The following is a 16880-nucleotide window of genomic DNA, read 5'->3' as shown; positions in this document are numbered from 1 at the left end:
GCTTTCCACACCTGGATTGTACAATATTTACCTGTTATTCTTTTCAAAATTCTTCAAGCTCTGTCAAATTAGTTGTTGATCATTGCTAGACAAACATTTTCAAGACTTGCCATAGATTTTCAAGCAGAAGTCAAAACTGTAACTCTGCCACCCGGAAACATTCACTGTCTTCTTGACAGGCAAATTCAGTGTATCTTTGGCCTTGTGTTTTAGGTTGTTGTCTTGCTGAAGGGTGAATTCTTCTCCCAGTGTCTAGGATTTTGCCTGTGCTTAGCTCCATTCCATTATTATTTTATCCCCACACTTACATGCATACCCATAACATGATGCAGCCACCACTCTGATTGAAAATATGGAGAGTGGTACTCAGTAATATGTTTTGGGCAAATCCAATACAACACTTTATATTCAGGACATAAAGTTCATTTTGTAACATTTGTTTGCCATATTACTGTAGTGCCTTGTTGCAAACAGGATGCATGTTTTGGAATATTTGTGTTCTCTACAGGCTTCCTTTTCACTCAATTAGGTTAGTATTGTGGAGTAATTACAATGTTGTTGATCCATCCTCAGTTTTCTCCTATCACTGCCATTAAACTTTTAACTGTTTTAAAGTCACCATGAGGTAGTCATTCAAAAATCATGTTTAACACTATTATTGCACACAGAGTGAGTCCATGCAACGTGTTATGTGACTTGTTAAGCACATGTTTTACTCCAGAACTTATTTCGGCTTGTCATAACAAGGGGTTTGAATATTATTGACTCGAGACGACATCTCAGCTTTTCATTTGCAAACATTTCGAAAAAAACATAATTCCACTTTGACATTATGGGTAGTTGTGTGTAGGTTAGTGACACATCTCAATGTAAGCTATTATAAATTCAGGCTGTAACGCAACAAAATGTGGAAAAAGTCAAGAGGTGTGAATACTTTCTGAAGGCATTGGAAATCCAGACATATGTAAATATTTTCATACCAGACGAGCCAGTAGTGATTGATGCAGATGGCACTTCATGGTTGCATTTCTCACCTCCTCTCTAACCGCCACTACTAGGACACTCTGTCTTGGGCTGGCCCAGCATATCTAACAGGCATGTTTGTGGCACTATACAACTCTACATTCAGGACATTTAAGCTGTGGAAGTTTTGGCGTAGTCCATCTATAGATACTCAATAAAGGATAGACTTTCAGTAACATTTCAAACTGCATGTCTGTGGAGAGGGGACTTTCAAACTGAGGTGAAATGAAACAACATCCCCTTATCACAGCTCAAAGTCAAAAGAAACCGGCCAGGTTTGAGTTGAACACCAGTAGAAATTAGATTAAAAGGAAAACAAGCCATTTCCAGTGTTGTCCTGCTCAGGGGTTTTCTGATAATATAGCTTTTCAATGTCAAATACAGTGGAGTGTAAATTGGATAAACTCAGAAGTGAGTCTCTTCTATCCCATCAATGGTCTGTATATCCTCTTCCTTGTTATCATTCTGTCACTGCTAAATGTCTCCTTATGTGGAGTGCTCATCAGTAGTCTAGAATGCTACCATGGTTTATCGCCTCAACCCTGGCTATTATAGTTGGCAGCAGAAGTGTTTCCCTTACTATTATTCAGGCAGGGTGGGCCATCTGCCTTGCTCTGTTTACCCTTTAGTTTGGCCTGAATTAGTCTCAATTGAAAATGTTGGCTTTGGAAGCCCTGGATGATTATTTAGGGACCCTCTTCACCCTGCCTGTGAAGTAATCTGAGGGAAACATTGACTGGCAGTCTGCAAATTGACCACAAGAAGCCCAAACACACATATTTGACTAAAACATAATTATTTCAAATATTGCTTTAATTTGTATACAGTCACGTGTCTCTCTCTTATGTGTGGGAATACTTGAACATATATCCAAAATTAAAATCACTTGGAGCTCATTTCCTGTTGTTTTTAGTCTTTTATGTCCCCAAATTGTTTTTTTTTTTACTGAAAACTTAGGGGGGGCCAAATGAAACCTGTGAGCCACCAGTTTGGGAACTCTGCTGTACTGTATGCAACGCCTGCTTTATCAAAGCTTTGTGCATTATCTTTTTTTATCCCTGTTGTGTGCCTTATCTCTCTGTGTAGCTGAGTTCTGGACAAGGGTCTACCTGAAGCTGAAGCCGAGCCCTGATGTGGTCCACTACATTCTCACACACTTCCACTGGCTGTGGAGCCTCATCAACAGGACCTTCCTACGGGACTGGCTCATGAGGGTGGTCCTCACAGGTGAGTCGCCTGGCATTCAATGCAGCCGTGGTGAGCATTCTGGCACAAAATGGTTGCCGTGTGGGTGCTATGTATAAGGGGTGGAATGGCTAACTTAATGCCCTACAATGTACAGTGCTTTGCAACCAGGGGGAACAAGTTATGATGATGGAAATGCATGCATGGATCAATTATGTTGTTAAATGCTTTAACGCTCTCCAGAGCCATATATTCATATATCTACCTTATGTTACTGCACTAAGAGGAGAGTTTCTCTTCCCTACCAATGCAGTCCGACTACGGAAGATTAATTGGACAGTTTGCTTACAACTTGTGTTCATTTGCCTCTGGGTTCCTTTTGTTATGTTCCCAGCATGTAAATATTTGGTTAACAAATATTGGCCCATGGTTTCATCACCACACTCTGCGCTCTCCCTTATAACTCGCTACAGCTGCATACAGTTTTAGGTGTATTTACAAGGTTTAACATCTAGGAGAGGGGCATGGTGAGGTATTGTAAGTCATCTCAGAAGCCCGGGCTGTTGCCTTAAGAAAAGATGAAGAAAGAGTTCACTGAGTTCACTACTCATCTGCAGATGCACACTGCCTTAAAGTCGAAATAGCAGCAGCAGCTGTGATCATTATGGACTTTTCTTTTATTTGAGCTGTCCAATATTTTTTTTAAATGTATATTTGCACCCTACAACGCTTTCTACTAACCATTCTGTCATTCATTTGTACAGCTAGGTTGTTTTTAAGCTGGCATGGTCCAGTGTTTTTATGCTGGCCCTCACTCTCTCGACCAATTTCCTCCTGTCTGTGTTTGTGTGCGTGCTAACTGGTAGTTGGGTGGAGCAGCGCACCCTGGCCTGACATCCTGACCTTATTTATTCAGTCTCTCTCCCAGGCCTGTGCTCCATGGTCCTCCAGCTGATTTACCACCTCGCTCTACACATCGCTTCCTTCCATGGAGATTGGAATGGAGACTTCCTCACATCTGTCTCCCCTCTTTCTAACCCCATGACTGGGAAGCGACACTAGTGTGCTACCAATCTCTGGGGTGTGTTAGGGTGGTAAGGTGAGAGAGGGTAGTGATTAGGCCCGGGACGATACCAGTTTCGTAATATATTATCCATGCCAAAAATGTAAGCCTAAAGCAGACCAACGTTTTTGGTCCTTTTAAAAAAACAGCCATATATAAAATATTGTGTTCTTTAGCTTGGGAAATAAATGTGACTGGATGACATGTTTGTTTCCAACATTAGGGCTGTTTTCCTAAAGATGTTAAATCTGCTTCGTCTTTTGTTTCCTTGCCACCATACTAACGAGTATTGCAATACTGGTATCGTCTAGGTGTGATGTGGTTGTTTTACCTACTTTATTTTAAAGCACTGATTGATTGTAAGTCTCTCTGCATAAGAGCGTTTTCTAAATGACTGAAATGGAAGGGAATGGCGGGACGGAGCATGGGTCACTTCTGTACTTCCATTATACTAAAAGGCTACTGTGTTAAGCCTTAACATTAAAACCCATGCTGTTCATCTCATCAGTATGTACTGTATCAACGTTGTTCCTCCACTAAACCCCAACACATCTGTGTCAACCCTGTTAACAACCATGTCATGTTCGTCTGCCATAGCAAGCCCCATGTGTCTTAAGAATTCCTAAGGTCTAATCTTTCATGGCATGGCGTCTGAGCTAAGTGTGTTTGTCGACGTGAGCTTGTTTACTGGATGTCCAGGCTTCCCCTCACCCCCTCTCTCTGTCTGGCAGCTGCATTCCTCACAGGATTATATTCCCTCCCTGGCTGGTAGCTGGATTTCCTCACGGTTTTTCAGTTTTATGACAGGATCTGATCCGTGTATTTTTCCACAGCCGTAGTTGTTTCAAGATGTATAGCTGATTGTCATGTGCTATAAACACAAGCAGAACCTGACTGACTTGTGTGTCTAAGAAATATTGGTTTATTTTGCTTTGCAGATGAACAACAAAGTTTGTTTCTTGATATTATATACTATAATGTTCATTGTTTTTCAGTTGCATCATATTGATACTTTCTTCCCTCAAATGTTTGCTTGTGGCATTGCAAAGTCAAGCAACACTTCTGATGAAGTAACTAATATTTTCTAGACTATTTTTCTCAACTTTAACTTAATTTGGGCTGAAATCCAAGGCGTGTTATACTGCAGGGAACTACACAGCCAACAATGCCCCTCTCTAAAGGTATTTTACGCTTGAGCCGACCTCCTCAGCGTTTACCATGAGTAGAATCTCAGCCAACGGCCTTCGATTAGATTCCGGATTTAAACTATAAAAGTTGAATGTTTCTCAACTTCAATTGGAAGTTTCTTCAATGTTGAGAATGTGTCTTGACTGAGTTGAAAGTTGCAGTTTTAAAAGATGATTATCATCAGGGTTGTTTGGAAGTCAGTTATTCTCTGACATTACAGAATGTTTCCTGTAACATACTGTAGTATGAGAGAAGTGACCTCTCTTCATCTAAAATGTGTGATGCACGCACGCACGCTACGTACGCATGCATTTCCATCCTATGGGTTGTATTTCCTCCAACCATTATTGCTTTTTCAGTGAATCTTCAGGCCTTTAATGATCAATGTGTCAAACAATTCTGTGTTCTCCCTGCCAAAGTCAGAGCAAACCTTATTCCCAGTCCTCCTACCTTCAACTCAAAGTATGGATACCTCAGCTGGGAATCCTACTCTAATGTCTCCTATTACACCCGTATCCTACCGCCTGTGCCTGAAGACTGCCCCACCCCTATGGGTGCCAAAGGTGAGAGGGCATCCAAAGTTCCTATCAGAAAATAATGACTACTGAAGATTACTTACGAAAATAAATCTTCCCAACGGCAACATGCATAGCTAACATACATACTTTTCTCCAGGAAAGTCTGTCCTCCCAGACCCAAAGCTGGTGGTGGAGAAGTTTCTGCTGAGGAGGAAGTTCAGGCCAGATCCACAGGGAACCAACCTGATGTTTGCTTTCTTCGCTCAGCATTTCACCCATCAGTTCTTCAAGACTCAAAACAGCATGGGCCTGGGCTTCACCAGGGCGCTGGGGCATGGGGTGAGAATGTTACTACCGCTACTGTACATGTACTCCCTGTACTGTACAGTATTTTATTCAATTATGATATAATTATTGCATTATATTGTATTATATTTAGGGGAGATAATGTATTTAGGTGTTAGCGGGGGCGGACAACTCAAATCCTTGGCGCAAACAAAAATCTATTCCAACTAGTGTTTGGCGACGTCAAACTTTTTGTCCTATCTTGATTATAAGTACCCATAAAACATTGTGATACAGTATATAAAAAAATCCCCAAAAATGACATTAAAATATCAGCTTAAAACGACTTGGGGTATAGCGCAAAATCAAATGCAACTGAATAAATCATGGCAAAAGATAATGTTGTTGAAAGCCTGGCACGTGGACGCAATGGCACAACTTTTCTTATATTCCTTTCTGGTGGAGGAGCAAAACAGGTTTGTCTGTCTGTTGCGAGCACATGATGGAGCAATGACTGTCTTACCATAATGAGCTGGGTTATAAACCTACAGTACACCATGGGCTGGATAGAAGCAGTCTACCGTCTTCAGAACTGGATAATACTTGCTTTATTTGTCTCATAAAATAATATAAAAATAAATATTGCTTCTCTCTCATAATGCTGTGATTTGAGAATGTTCTTGAGTAAGGCTTATAGACTTTCAATGTTATTTTTGAAAGCTACAACAACTTTGACACCTTCGTAGGCTAGAATATTTGGGACTTACGCTACTAATCATAACTTTAACTTGTCTTAAAGCGTTTATGATAGGCCTAGTAGGAGGATGACTTATTGGCCATTTGGTTTTCAACCTCGCATGCAAGGATTTTCTCGGCCTTTATGGATAACTTCTTGATTACATTTAATACATTTTAAGCTTATCATCATTCAATTTTTTCTGTAGGCTATTGATATTGATTGTTCTCTCTCATTATTAGTCCTCTTGCTAACGTACTTTTTGAGATGGATTGTTTGATTAGGAAAAAGCCATGCATAAAACTATGAAACGTTTAAAAACTGCTAGACACAAGATAGTTAGGTAGTGTCCGTTTATAAAAATCAAGCTAACACTTGACACCCAGTGTCCTAACACATTATGACACGGTCATAACCATGTCATAATGTGATAACACTGTTATGACCCATATTTACACCTGTGACATACACTGCATTTGGAAAGTATTCAGACCCTTTGACTTTTTCCACACTTTTGTTACAGCCTTATTCTAAAATGCATTTAAAAAAAATATATATCCTCAGTCTATACACAATACCTGATAATGACAAAGCAAAAACAGGTTTTTAGAATTTTTTGCAAATTTATATTACCAATAAAACCGGAAAATATTACATTTACATAAGTATTCAGACCCATTACTCAGTACTTTGTTGAAGCACCTTTGGAAGCGATTCAGCCTCGTCGTCTTGGGTATGACGCTACAAGCTTGGCACACCTGTATTTGGGGACTTTCTCCCATTCTTCTCTGCAGATCCTCTCAAGCTCTGTCAGGTTGAATGGGGATTACCAGGATGTGTATTCAAAGCATATGTGGACCAACTGGCAAGTGTCTTCACTGACATTATCAACCTCTCCCTGACCGAGTCTGTAATACGTACGTTTCAAGCAGACCACCATAGTCCCTGTGCCCAAGGAAGCGAAGGTAACCTGCCTAAATGATTACCGCCCCGTAGCCATGAAGTGCTTTGAAAGGCTGGTCATGCGTCACATCAACAGCATCCTCCCGGATACCCTAGACCCACTCCAATTCGGTTACCGCCCCAACAGATCCACAGATAATGCAATCTCAATCGCACTCCACAATGCGATTTCCCACCTGGACAAAAGGAACAACTATGTGAGAATGCTGTTCATTGACTACAGCTCAGCGTTCAACACCATAGTTCCCACAAAGCTCATCACTAAGCTAAGGACCCTGGGACTAAACACCTCCCTCTGCAACTGGATCCTGGACTTCCTGACGGGCCGATCCCAGGTGGTAAGGGTAAGCAACAACCCGTCTGCCACGCTGATCCTCAACACTGGGGCCTCTCAGGGGTGTGTACTTAGTCCCCTCCTGTACTCCCTGTTCACCCACGACTGTGTGGCCAAACACGACTCCAACACAACAGTGGTAGGCCTGATCACTGACAATGATGAGACAGGCTATGGGGAGGAGGTCAGAGAACTGGCAGTGTGGTGCCAGGACAACAACCTCTCATTCACTGTGAGCAAGACAAAGGAGCTGATAGTGGACTACAGGAAAAGGCGGGCCAAACAGGCCTCCATTAACATCGACGGGGCTGTAGTGGAAGCGGGTCGAGAGCTTCAAGTTCCTTGGTGTCCACATCACCAACGAACTATCATGGTCCAAACATACCAAGACAGTCATGAAGAGGGCACAACAAAACCTTTTCCCCATCAGGAGACTGAAAAGATTTTGCATGGGTCCCCAGATCCTCAAATGGTTCTACAGCTGCACCATTGAGAGCATCCTGACAGTTGCATCACCTCCTGGTATGGCAACTGCTCGGCATCTGATCATAATGCGCTACAGAGGGTAGTGCGTACGGCCCAGTCCATCACTGGGACCAAGCTTCCTGCCATCCAGGACCTATATAATAGGCGGTGTCAGAGAAAAGCCCATAAAATTGTCAGAGCCTCCAGTCACCCAAGTCATAGACTGTTTTCTCTATCGCACGGCAAGCAGTACCGGAGCGCCAAGTCTAAGACCAAAAGGCTCCTTAACAGCTTCTACCACCAAGCCATAAAACTGCTGAACAATTAATCAAATGGCCACCGGACTGTTACATTGACCCCCCCATTTGTTTTGTAAACTGCTGCTACTCGCTGTTTATTATCTATGCATAGTCACTTCACCCCTACCTACATGTACAAATTACCTCAACTAACCTGTACCCCCGCACACTGACTCGGAACCGGTACACCCTGTAAATAGCCTCGTTATGTTATTACTTTTTATTTTTTACTTTAGTTTATTTGGTAAATATTTTCTTAACTCTTCTTCAACTGGACTGTTGGTTAAGGGCTTGTAAGTAAGCATTTCACGGTAAGGTCTACACTTGTATTCGGCGCATGTGACAAAGTTTGATTTGAGTGTCGCTGCTCAGCTATTTTCAGGTCTTTCCAGAGATGTTCGATCGGGTTCAAGTCCGGCCTCTGGCTGGGCCACTCAAGGACATTCAGTGACTTATCCCGAAGCAACTCCTGTGTTGTCTTGGCTGCGTGCTTAGGGTCGCTCTCCAGTTGGAAAGTGAATCTTCGCCCCAGTCTGAGGTTCTGAGTGCTCTGGAGCAGGTTTTCATCAACGATCTCTCTGTACTTTGCTCCATTCATCTTTCCCTCGATCCTGACTAGTCTCCCAGTCCCTGCTGCTTAAAAACATCCACACAGCATGATGCTGCCATCCATGCTTCACCATAGGGATGGTGCCAGGTTTCTTCCAGATGTGACACGTGGCATTCAGGCCAAAGAGTTCAATCTTGGTTTCATCAGACCAGAGAATCTTGTTTCTCATGGTCTAAGAGTCCTTTAGGTGCCTTTTGGCAAACTCCAAACGGGCTGCCATGTGCCTTTTACTGAGGAGTGGCTTCTGTCTGGCCACTCTACCATAAAGGCCTGATTGGTGGAGTGCTGCAGAGATGGTTGTCCTTCTGGAAGGTTCTCCCATCTCCACAGAGGAACTCTTGAGCACTGTCAGCTTGACTATCAAGTTCTTGGTCACCTCCTGACCAAGGCCCTTCTCCCCCGATTTCTCAGTTTGGCAGGACAGCCAGATCTAGGAAGAGTCTTAGTGTGTCCAAACTTCTCCTATTTAAGAATGATGGAGGCCACTGTGTTCTTGGGGATCTTCAATGCTGCAGACATATTTTAGTACCCTTCCCCAGAGCTGTGCCTTGACACAATCCTGGCTCAGAGATCTAAGGACAATACCTTTGACCTCATTGCTTGGTTGTTGCTCTGACATGCACTGTCAACCGTGGGACCTTTATATAGACAGGTGTGTGCCGTTCCAAATCATGTCCAATCAATTGAATTTACCACAGGTGGACTCCAATCAAGTAGTAGAAACATCTCATGGATGGTCAATGGAAACAGGATGCACCTCAGCTCACTTTAGTCTCATAGCAAAGGTTCTGAATACTTATGTAAATAAGATATTTCCGTTTTTTATTTTAAAATGTGCAAGAATTTTTAAACCTGTTTTCGCTTTGTAATTATGGGATATTGAGTGTAGATTGAGAGGAAAAACATTTGAATCCATTTTAGAATAAAGCTGTAACGTAACAGTGGAAAAAGAGAAGGGTTGTTTGAAAGTAACATTTTTTTATCTTTATCCTTAATTAATTCTTTAGTCGTGTTTTTTTCCCATCATTTTAGATCACTTGTCAAAAATGTACTTTATGACACTGTCATTAAGGATTATGACCATCCTGTGTCACTTTATGTGGACAAAAAATATACACTGTCAAGAAGCAATATGACCATCATAATTCAGATAGGCCAATCACTTACATGCCCTTTAATCAGTCATCAGTCGAAAAGGTGTCTTGTCCTACTCCTGAAATCTGTTTCTGCATTCATCTCGGTCATCAGCAACAGAGCATTGGGGTAGGTGCATGTCTGATATCAGCGTGTGCGCAATTACAATGATAATTGAATATGGTCAAAGACAAAAAAAGAAGTGTTTGTGTATATATAATGTAAACATACTGTTGCCATTAGGCCATGGTGTAATGGAATGTTTTTCCTTAAGTGGTAGATTTTGTGGGTTTTTACACTCTTGTGTTGGTATCATAATTAGCCATAAAAGAACTATCGTGTTAGGTTTTGTGGGTTTTTGCACTTTTAACCAGGCATAAAATAACTCAATATATGTCACAAAAGGTCTACATATATGTCATGAGTGTTATGACCATATTATAACAGGTTATGACGCGTCAGCTGTTATGACATGGTTATAACATGTTATGACACTGGGTGTCAAGTGTTATCAAAAAAATATAGGTTTAGGATATAGCCTAATGCCCATGCATCTGACACCGAGTGAGAGGGAGAGAAACAATATTTCCTGACTGGACATTTTGCACTGCTTTGGTGGAATTCTCCACTCTGTCTGGCCTGAATTCCTGTCTTGCATTCTGTAAGCTACATAACAGACAGTGAGCGCCAAAAGTGTTGGGATGGTGACCATTTTTTTATTTCTTTTTGGCTCTACTCCAGCACTTTGGATTTGAAATGATGCAATGACTATGAGGTTAAAGTGCAGACTGTCAGCTTTAATTTGAGGGTATTTTCATCCATATCGGGTGAACTATTTTCGAAATTACAGCAGTTTATGTACATAGTCCATTTTGGAGGAATGACAAATTCATTTATGTGTATTAAAGTAGTCAAAAGTTTAGTATTTCATCCCATATTCCTAGCACACAATGATTACATCAAGTGTGTGACTCTACAAACTTGTTGGATGCATTTTATGTTTGTTTTTGTTGTTTCAGATTATTTTGTGGCCAAAAGAAGTGAGTGACAAATAATGTATTGTAATTTTTTTGTCGCTTTTATTGTAAATAAGAATATAATACGTTTCTAAACACTTTTACATGAATGTGGATGCTACCATGATTACAGATAATCCTGAAAAAATCATCAATAATGAAGAGTGAGAAAGTTAGTCGCACAAATATCTTACCCCTCCCCCCCGAAAATGCTAACATTCCCTGTTACTGTAATGGTGAGAGGTTTGCATGTCTTGGGGTTATGATATTTTTGCCTATAACTTTCTCACTCATCATTATTCATGATTCATTCAGGACAATTTGTAATCATGGTAGCATCCACATTAATGTAGAAGTGTTTAGAAATGTATTCTATAGCGGTCTAAGGCACTGCATTGCAGTGCTAGCTGCGTCACTACAAATCCTGGTTCGATCCCAGGCTGTGTCCGAGCCGGCCTCTACCGGGAGACCCATGAGGTGGCGCAGAATTGGCCCAGTGTAGTCCGGGTTTGGCCGGCCGAGTTGTCCTTGTCCCGGGAGAAATGCACACTGACACAGTCGCCATGTGTACGGTGTTTCCTCGGACACAATGGTGTGGCTGGCTTCTGGGTTAAGCGAGCATTGCGTCAAGAAGCAGTGAGGCTTAGCGGGGTCGTGTTTTGGAGGACGCACGGCTCTCGAACTTGCCTCTCCCGAGTCCCATTGCTGCAACTCCCGTACGGACAAGACTAACTACTAATTGGATATTACGAAATTCGGTAGAAAAAGGGTTTTAAAAAAATAAAATAAGGATGTATAACAAATTTATTTGACTCTTATTTACAATAAATGACTCTACGTAATTTACAATTAATTTATATTAGGCACAAAATAATCTGAAATGCAACCAAAACAAATAGCAAATGCATCCAAGAAGTTTGTAGTGACAAGCTTGATGTAATCATTGCGTGCTAGGAATTTGGGACCAAATACTAAATAGAGCCAAAACAAAAAAAATGTCACTTTCCAATACTTTTGGTTCTCACTGTATTGATTTGAAATAGGCTATAGGAATAGGCATGTTACTCAATGTCACTTGTGCGCTGTGAGACTTTTTTACTGCACAGCGCCAGTCAAGTTCAAATAAGCTAAACCATCATCTGTCTCATCACGATGTCATCACCATCAATGAAACAAACCCTGCACACTCTACGAGAGAGAGACATGAGAACCATATTCATCTCTATCTCTTTCCATGCATCATGTCTCACAAAATCTCTTTTTAATCTCATATTTTATAATATCTCTAATCAGGTGGATGCCGGCAATGTTTACGGCGATAATCTGGTGCGTCAACTGAACCTCCGGCTTCTTAAAGACGGAAAGATGAAATACCAGGTATGTAGAACAATGCATAACTTCACTCCAGCTGTGCGAAAGCATGGACAGGTCTCCACTGGAATGTTGCTGTAAACATGGTACCACTCTGTGGTAACTCTGAGGAACTTGTGCTTAAAGTAAACACTATTGGTTCCGAGCCCCATAAATGATCTTATCGCATCACTAGCATGAAAGAATACACATCTTTTAAGAGGGAATACATCTTGACTCATGTCGGGATAAAGAAGTACACCCGTTGGCTTTATCTGTTGAAATGAACTTCTACAGAAAGGAGTTTTGGGATTGGTATCTGTTTTTGGGAACTGGGTGTTGGTTCAGAGTCAGGGAGAGCTGATGTTGTAACAACCCCATTGATCAATGTCTCTTTCAGCAGTGGCTTGTGTTAACTATAAATGACACCACGACGACGTTCCAGTTTAATAATGTTTACTTTACCGTATTTCCACAGTACTTAGTTGCGATCACACTCAGGCCAGGTCCAACTGCAAGAGAGATTTCTGCGCAGGCGCATTAATAGCAGAGTGATAGCACCGTAATAATAGAAGTATAGGGATATTTAAAACATGACTAACAATCTCCCACTTTTCTTTAAAGACAAATAGAACATCAGCAAAATAATTAAATGTCCAAGTATTATTCAAGTCCCCCATTACAAATGGGTTGTCTGACAATTTGTTTGTTTTTATTAATCAAGCTGCTACTTTCCATTACTGAGTGCCTTTAGAAGCACAAGACATGATGCTCCCTTTTTAGTTAGAAAGTCAGCAAGCTGTTCCTTTATGGCTGACCACAGAATCCGCTGGATTCTCTGTGCTTGAATAAATTCCTTGATGCTGCTAATCTCAAGATGAAGTATTTTCTCTGTGACAGACTTGGTTTATTTGACAGCTTAAACTAGGAAGTAGTTGTCAGTGACACAAACTACAGGTACAATGGGTTGTTTTGACTCACCAGTGGTAAGCTCTGAGAACAGACTTGCCAGAAAGATGGCATTGTCAATTCCATCCGCAAGAGCAAGGGTTTCTCCAGCAAGTGTTCTCCGGACAACACTCCTTATCCTTTTTGACTGCCAACAGATAGGTGAGAATCTTCCTCCTTTACCCATTAACACGATTATATGTCCACATTGTGTGCCTCCATCTGTAAGGTTCCCTAGGGAAGCATCACTGAAGACAACTGGTTTCTGAGAGTCATCTTTTCCCACATGCTGAAACTTTAGTCACTTGTTCTGATTTCAGTTTACAAACAACTTGGCTTGCCTCATGAATGGTTTGTACAGTGGCATGTTTTGTGTTGGATCCCAAGTTGCAGCCATCAAACATTACATCAGGTCTACTGTCTAGCAACCCATAGCATTTGACCTATTTTTGACCTCAATCAGCTTCAATTCCACATGGAAAACGGCTTTGAGGTGTGGAATCACAGTTGTAGCAAAGGTCTGTGAGCAACACTAGATGAAGTCATCAGCATGACAGTTAGGTACTCCAGTCACATTGCAGTCTTGATCAAGCCAATAGAAGACTGCAGGACCCACTTGTGACATTTTGCAATCTGTACTCAGCATTGTTGCCTTGACATTTTTTAGATTTTTTTACCCCTTTTTCGCCCCAATTTTGTGGTATCCAATTGGTAGTTACAGTCTTGTCTCATCGCTGCAACTCCCGTACGGACTCGGGAGAGGCGATGGTCGAGATCCGTGCGTTCCCCCGAAATCCAACCAAGTCGCACTGCTTCTTGATACAATGCCCATTTAACCCGGAAGCCAGGCGCACCAATGTGTCGGAGGAAACACCGTACACCTGGTGACCGTGTCAGCGTGCACTGCGCCCGGTCCACCACTGGAGTCGCTGGTGCATGATGGGACAAGGACATCCCTGCCGGCCAAACCCTCCCCTAACCCGGACAACACTGGGCCAATTGTACGCCACCCCATGGGTCTCCCGGTCGCGGCCGGCTGTGAATCTCTAGTGGCACAGCTAGCACTGCGATGCAGTGCCTTAGACCGCTGCGCCACTCGGGAGGCCTGTTGCCTTGAGTTTGTTGTACCAGTAGAGTGATGCATCTGCCAGGCCATACATACACTTTTTTAGTTTCCACAGTGTTCCATCGCCCTTACCCTCAGGTCAGACGTGAATGTCCCTTGACAGCTCTGTTCCCTGTAGAAATGCAAGTTTGATTGTCTTTCCAGAAGTCCATTGCTCTATGGACTGTATGCAGCAGTTGTCTTTACTTCCATGTTGGATTTCTCAGCCATTTCTCTTGTTTCATTATTATTGAATTCTCCTCCGTTGTCATTGTACAATTTCTGGGGCGGGCCATGCGCACTTATCCAGGAATGAATGAAGTGCTTGACGATTTCACTGGGTTTCTATGTATTCACAATGCTTCCAGCACTGAAGCGTGTGAAGTGGTCCATTTATGTGAAGGTACCACAGACTTTGTCCTAGCTCATGTAGATCTACAGCCAGTGTTTCATTTTACTTGGAAGCCAGTGGCAAACCAACAGCTGGTCTGGGTTTGCTTTGTCTGGCATGTGTAGGCTGTCATTGTAAGTAAGCATTTGTTCTTAACTGTCTTGCCTAGTTAAAGGTTCAATATATATATTTTTAAAATGTCTCACAACTGCTCACTATCTGCTGTAGAATGGAAATACGCTCGTCTTCATTATTCCCAGAACTGCTGAGTAATTTCCGACGTCTGTCAACTGTTGCATGTTAATTGGGGAGAATGTGCTCGTGGTAATGGCTGGAACGGAATTATTGGAATGGTATCAAATACATCAGACGCATGGTTTCCATGTGTTTGATGCCATTCCATTCTCGCCGTTCCAGCCATTATGAGCCTCCATTGGTCCAAACTGTTTGAAGTTTTAACAATACTTTGTTTTTCTTCTCCATGTGCTCTGTGTCCGTCAGAATCTCATTTTCACATGGACTTTGTGTGTTGTCTTTGTCTGAAATTTGAGCACAATAGTGGCCTCAGGTCGTAAGTGCAAGGGTCACTGGTTGTTTAAACATCACTGCCTTGTCATTTGTAATGTCTAGTACAGCCCCTGCCTTCTTGAGGGAAGCTTTGCTTAATAATAAAGGGATATCTACAGGGACCACCTCTTGTTTTAATGTGACACAATTTTTGCTGGTATCTTGACTCTCTTGGTAGAGTGGACGACTCTCCCATCTACAAATTTGAAAGCTCTGTTGCTTGGTGTGTCAATCATATTTTGTACTTCTTTCATATTTAGTTCACTGACATGGCTATCAAGCCATTTTGTACCACACACTGTGCATGTACACACTATCAATCACTGCAGATCCTAAGGATTCAACTATAAAGATCTCAGTATTAGAAGCAGATTGGTTTGAAAACAGTGTAACGTTACACTGCTCTATCTCTCTGTATAGATTTTCCTCTGTTATTTTAACTTGTTAGTTTTTATGAGGACAGTCTTTAACCCAATGGAAGTGCTTTGACAAATAACACAGTAGTGCCGACTTTAGTGCCGACTTTATAGACGCAGCACCGTACAAGTCAGCACCGTACAAGCAGTCAAAGCCAACTGTTTCTCCCTACTATCCAGACAGGCAGTATCTAGCAACTTGAAAGTGAACACTGCATCCAGGAGAACCATGTTGTACTTGCACATCCTGTTGTACCTCTGTTCAAAATAAATTATGTAGTCAGTCATTGCAACCCAAAATATGTCTAGTAACACTATCAAAGTTTGAATATGCCTCGTAGGCAGTCTTTCTCTTCTTTAAGAAGCAGAATCCAGTACTCTGATCTAAGTTTGAATACCGTTGTCCTTGTTCAAATCCTTCGCAGATTTTTCCTGTGCTGTATCTCTCGCTCTCCCCTCGAGCGATAATACCACCGCAAATGCTTGCTTTTTCTCGTCCAGATTCCAAGTTCATTTTTCAAACTTACATAAAACCTCTTCTCGTCGAAGCGAGCTGGCACGTTGTAGTTATTAGCCATCCTCTGCTACCAATGTTAACTCTAAATCAGGATTTCCCTCGGTTTTGCCCCCCCCATGGCTGCACGTTTTGGTTTTTGCCCAAGCACTACATAGCTGATTTTCAAATAATCAAAGCTTGATGACGAGTTGATTATTGGAATCAGCTGTGTAGTGCTAGGGCAAAAAAACAACGTGCACTCATGGGGGGCACCAGGACCGACTTTGGGAAACCCTGCTCTATTTCCACAGTACGTAGTTGTCATCACACTCAGGCCAGGTCTAAGAAAGAGAGACTTCTGCGCAGGTGCACTAATAACAGAGCGATAGCACCGTAATAACAGAAGTATAGGGGGGATACTTAAAACATTAACTTAACAGTATGCATATAATACTCAGGATGAGATGGCTGTACAACTGTTGGTTATTTAGGGGGGTTGTTGTGGTAAACAGTATTTACTGTAACAGTAGTGTTTCAAAATGTTGTGGTCATGGGCACGGCCCATTCCTCCACTGCTAATGATTGGGCTCTGGCAAGACATATTCATTGATTAGTTTGGCAGGTTGCTGGTGAAATTGAGTCCTAGGATGAAGACGTTGGTGAACAAATGACTTCCTTTAAGTTACAGTATGTATAAAGGAAGGATACATAATAAAGTTTACAGTCAGGTCCATTCCTGTCAGTGACATATTTCAAATGTCTTTTCCACAAAACCCCAAAGGGGTCAC

General features: G+C 41.9%; 1 protein-coding gene across 2 annotated transcripts in view; it reads left to right on the top strand.

Moving 5' to 3' along the window:
* ptgs1 (prostaglandin-endoperoxide synthase 1) overlaps nt 1-16880 on the top strand; it is a 48000-nt gene that overhangs the window by 10649 nt on the left and 20471 nt on the right. For both annotated transcript variants that reach the window (XM_045706673.1, XM_014171594.2), the window contains 4 exons: nt 2110-2250; nt 4879-5022; nt 5135-5316; nt 12113-12196. In XM_045706673.1, the coding sequence (XP_045562629.1) occupies nt 2110-2250; nt 4879-5022; nt 5135-5316; nt 12113-12196 (551 nt within the window). The remainder of the gene's footprint in view (nt 1-2109; nt 2251-4878; nt 5023-5134; nt 5317-12112; nt 12197-16880) is intronic.

The sequence above is a fragment of the Salmo salar genome, chromosome ssa24 (genome assembly GCF_905237065.1).
Source record: "Salmo salar chromosome ssa24, Ssal_v3.1, whole genome shotgun sequence".
Taxonomy (NCBI): Eukaryota; Metazoa; Chordata; class Actinopteri; order Salmoniformes; family Salmonidae; genus Salmo; species Salmo salar.
This window is presented reverse-complemented; position numbering and strand designations above follow the sequence as displayed.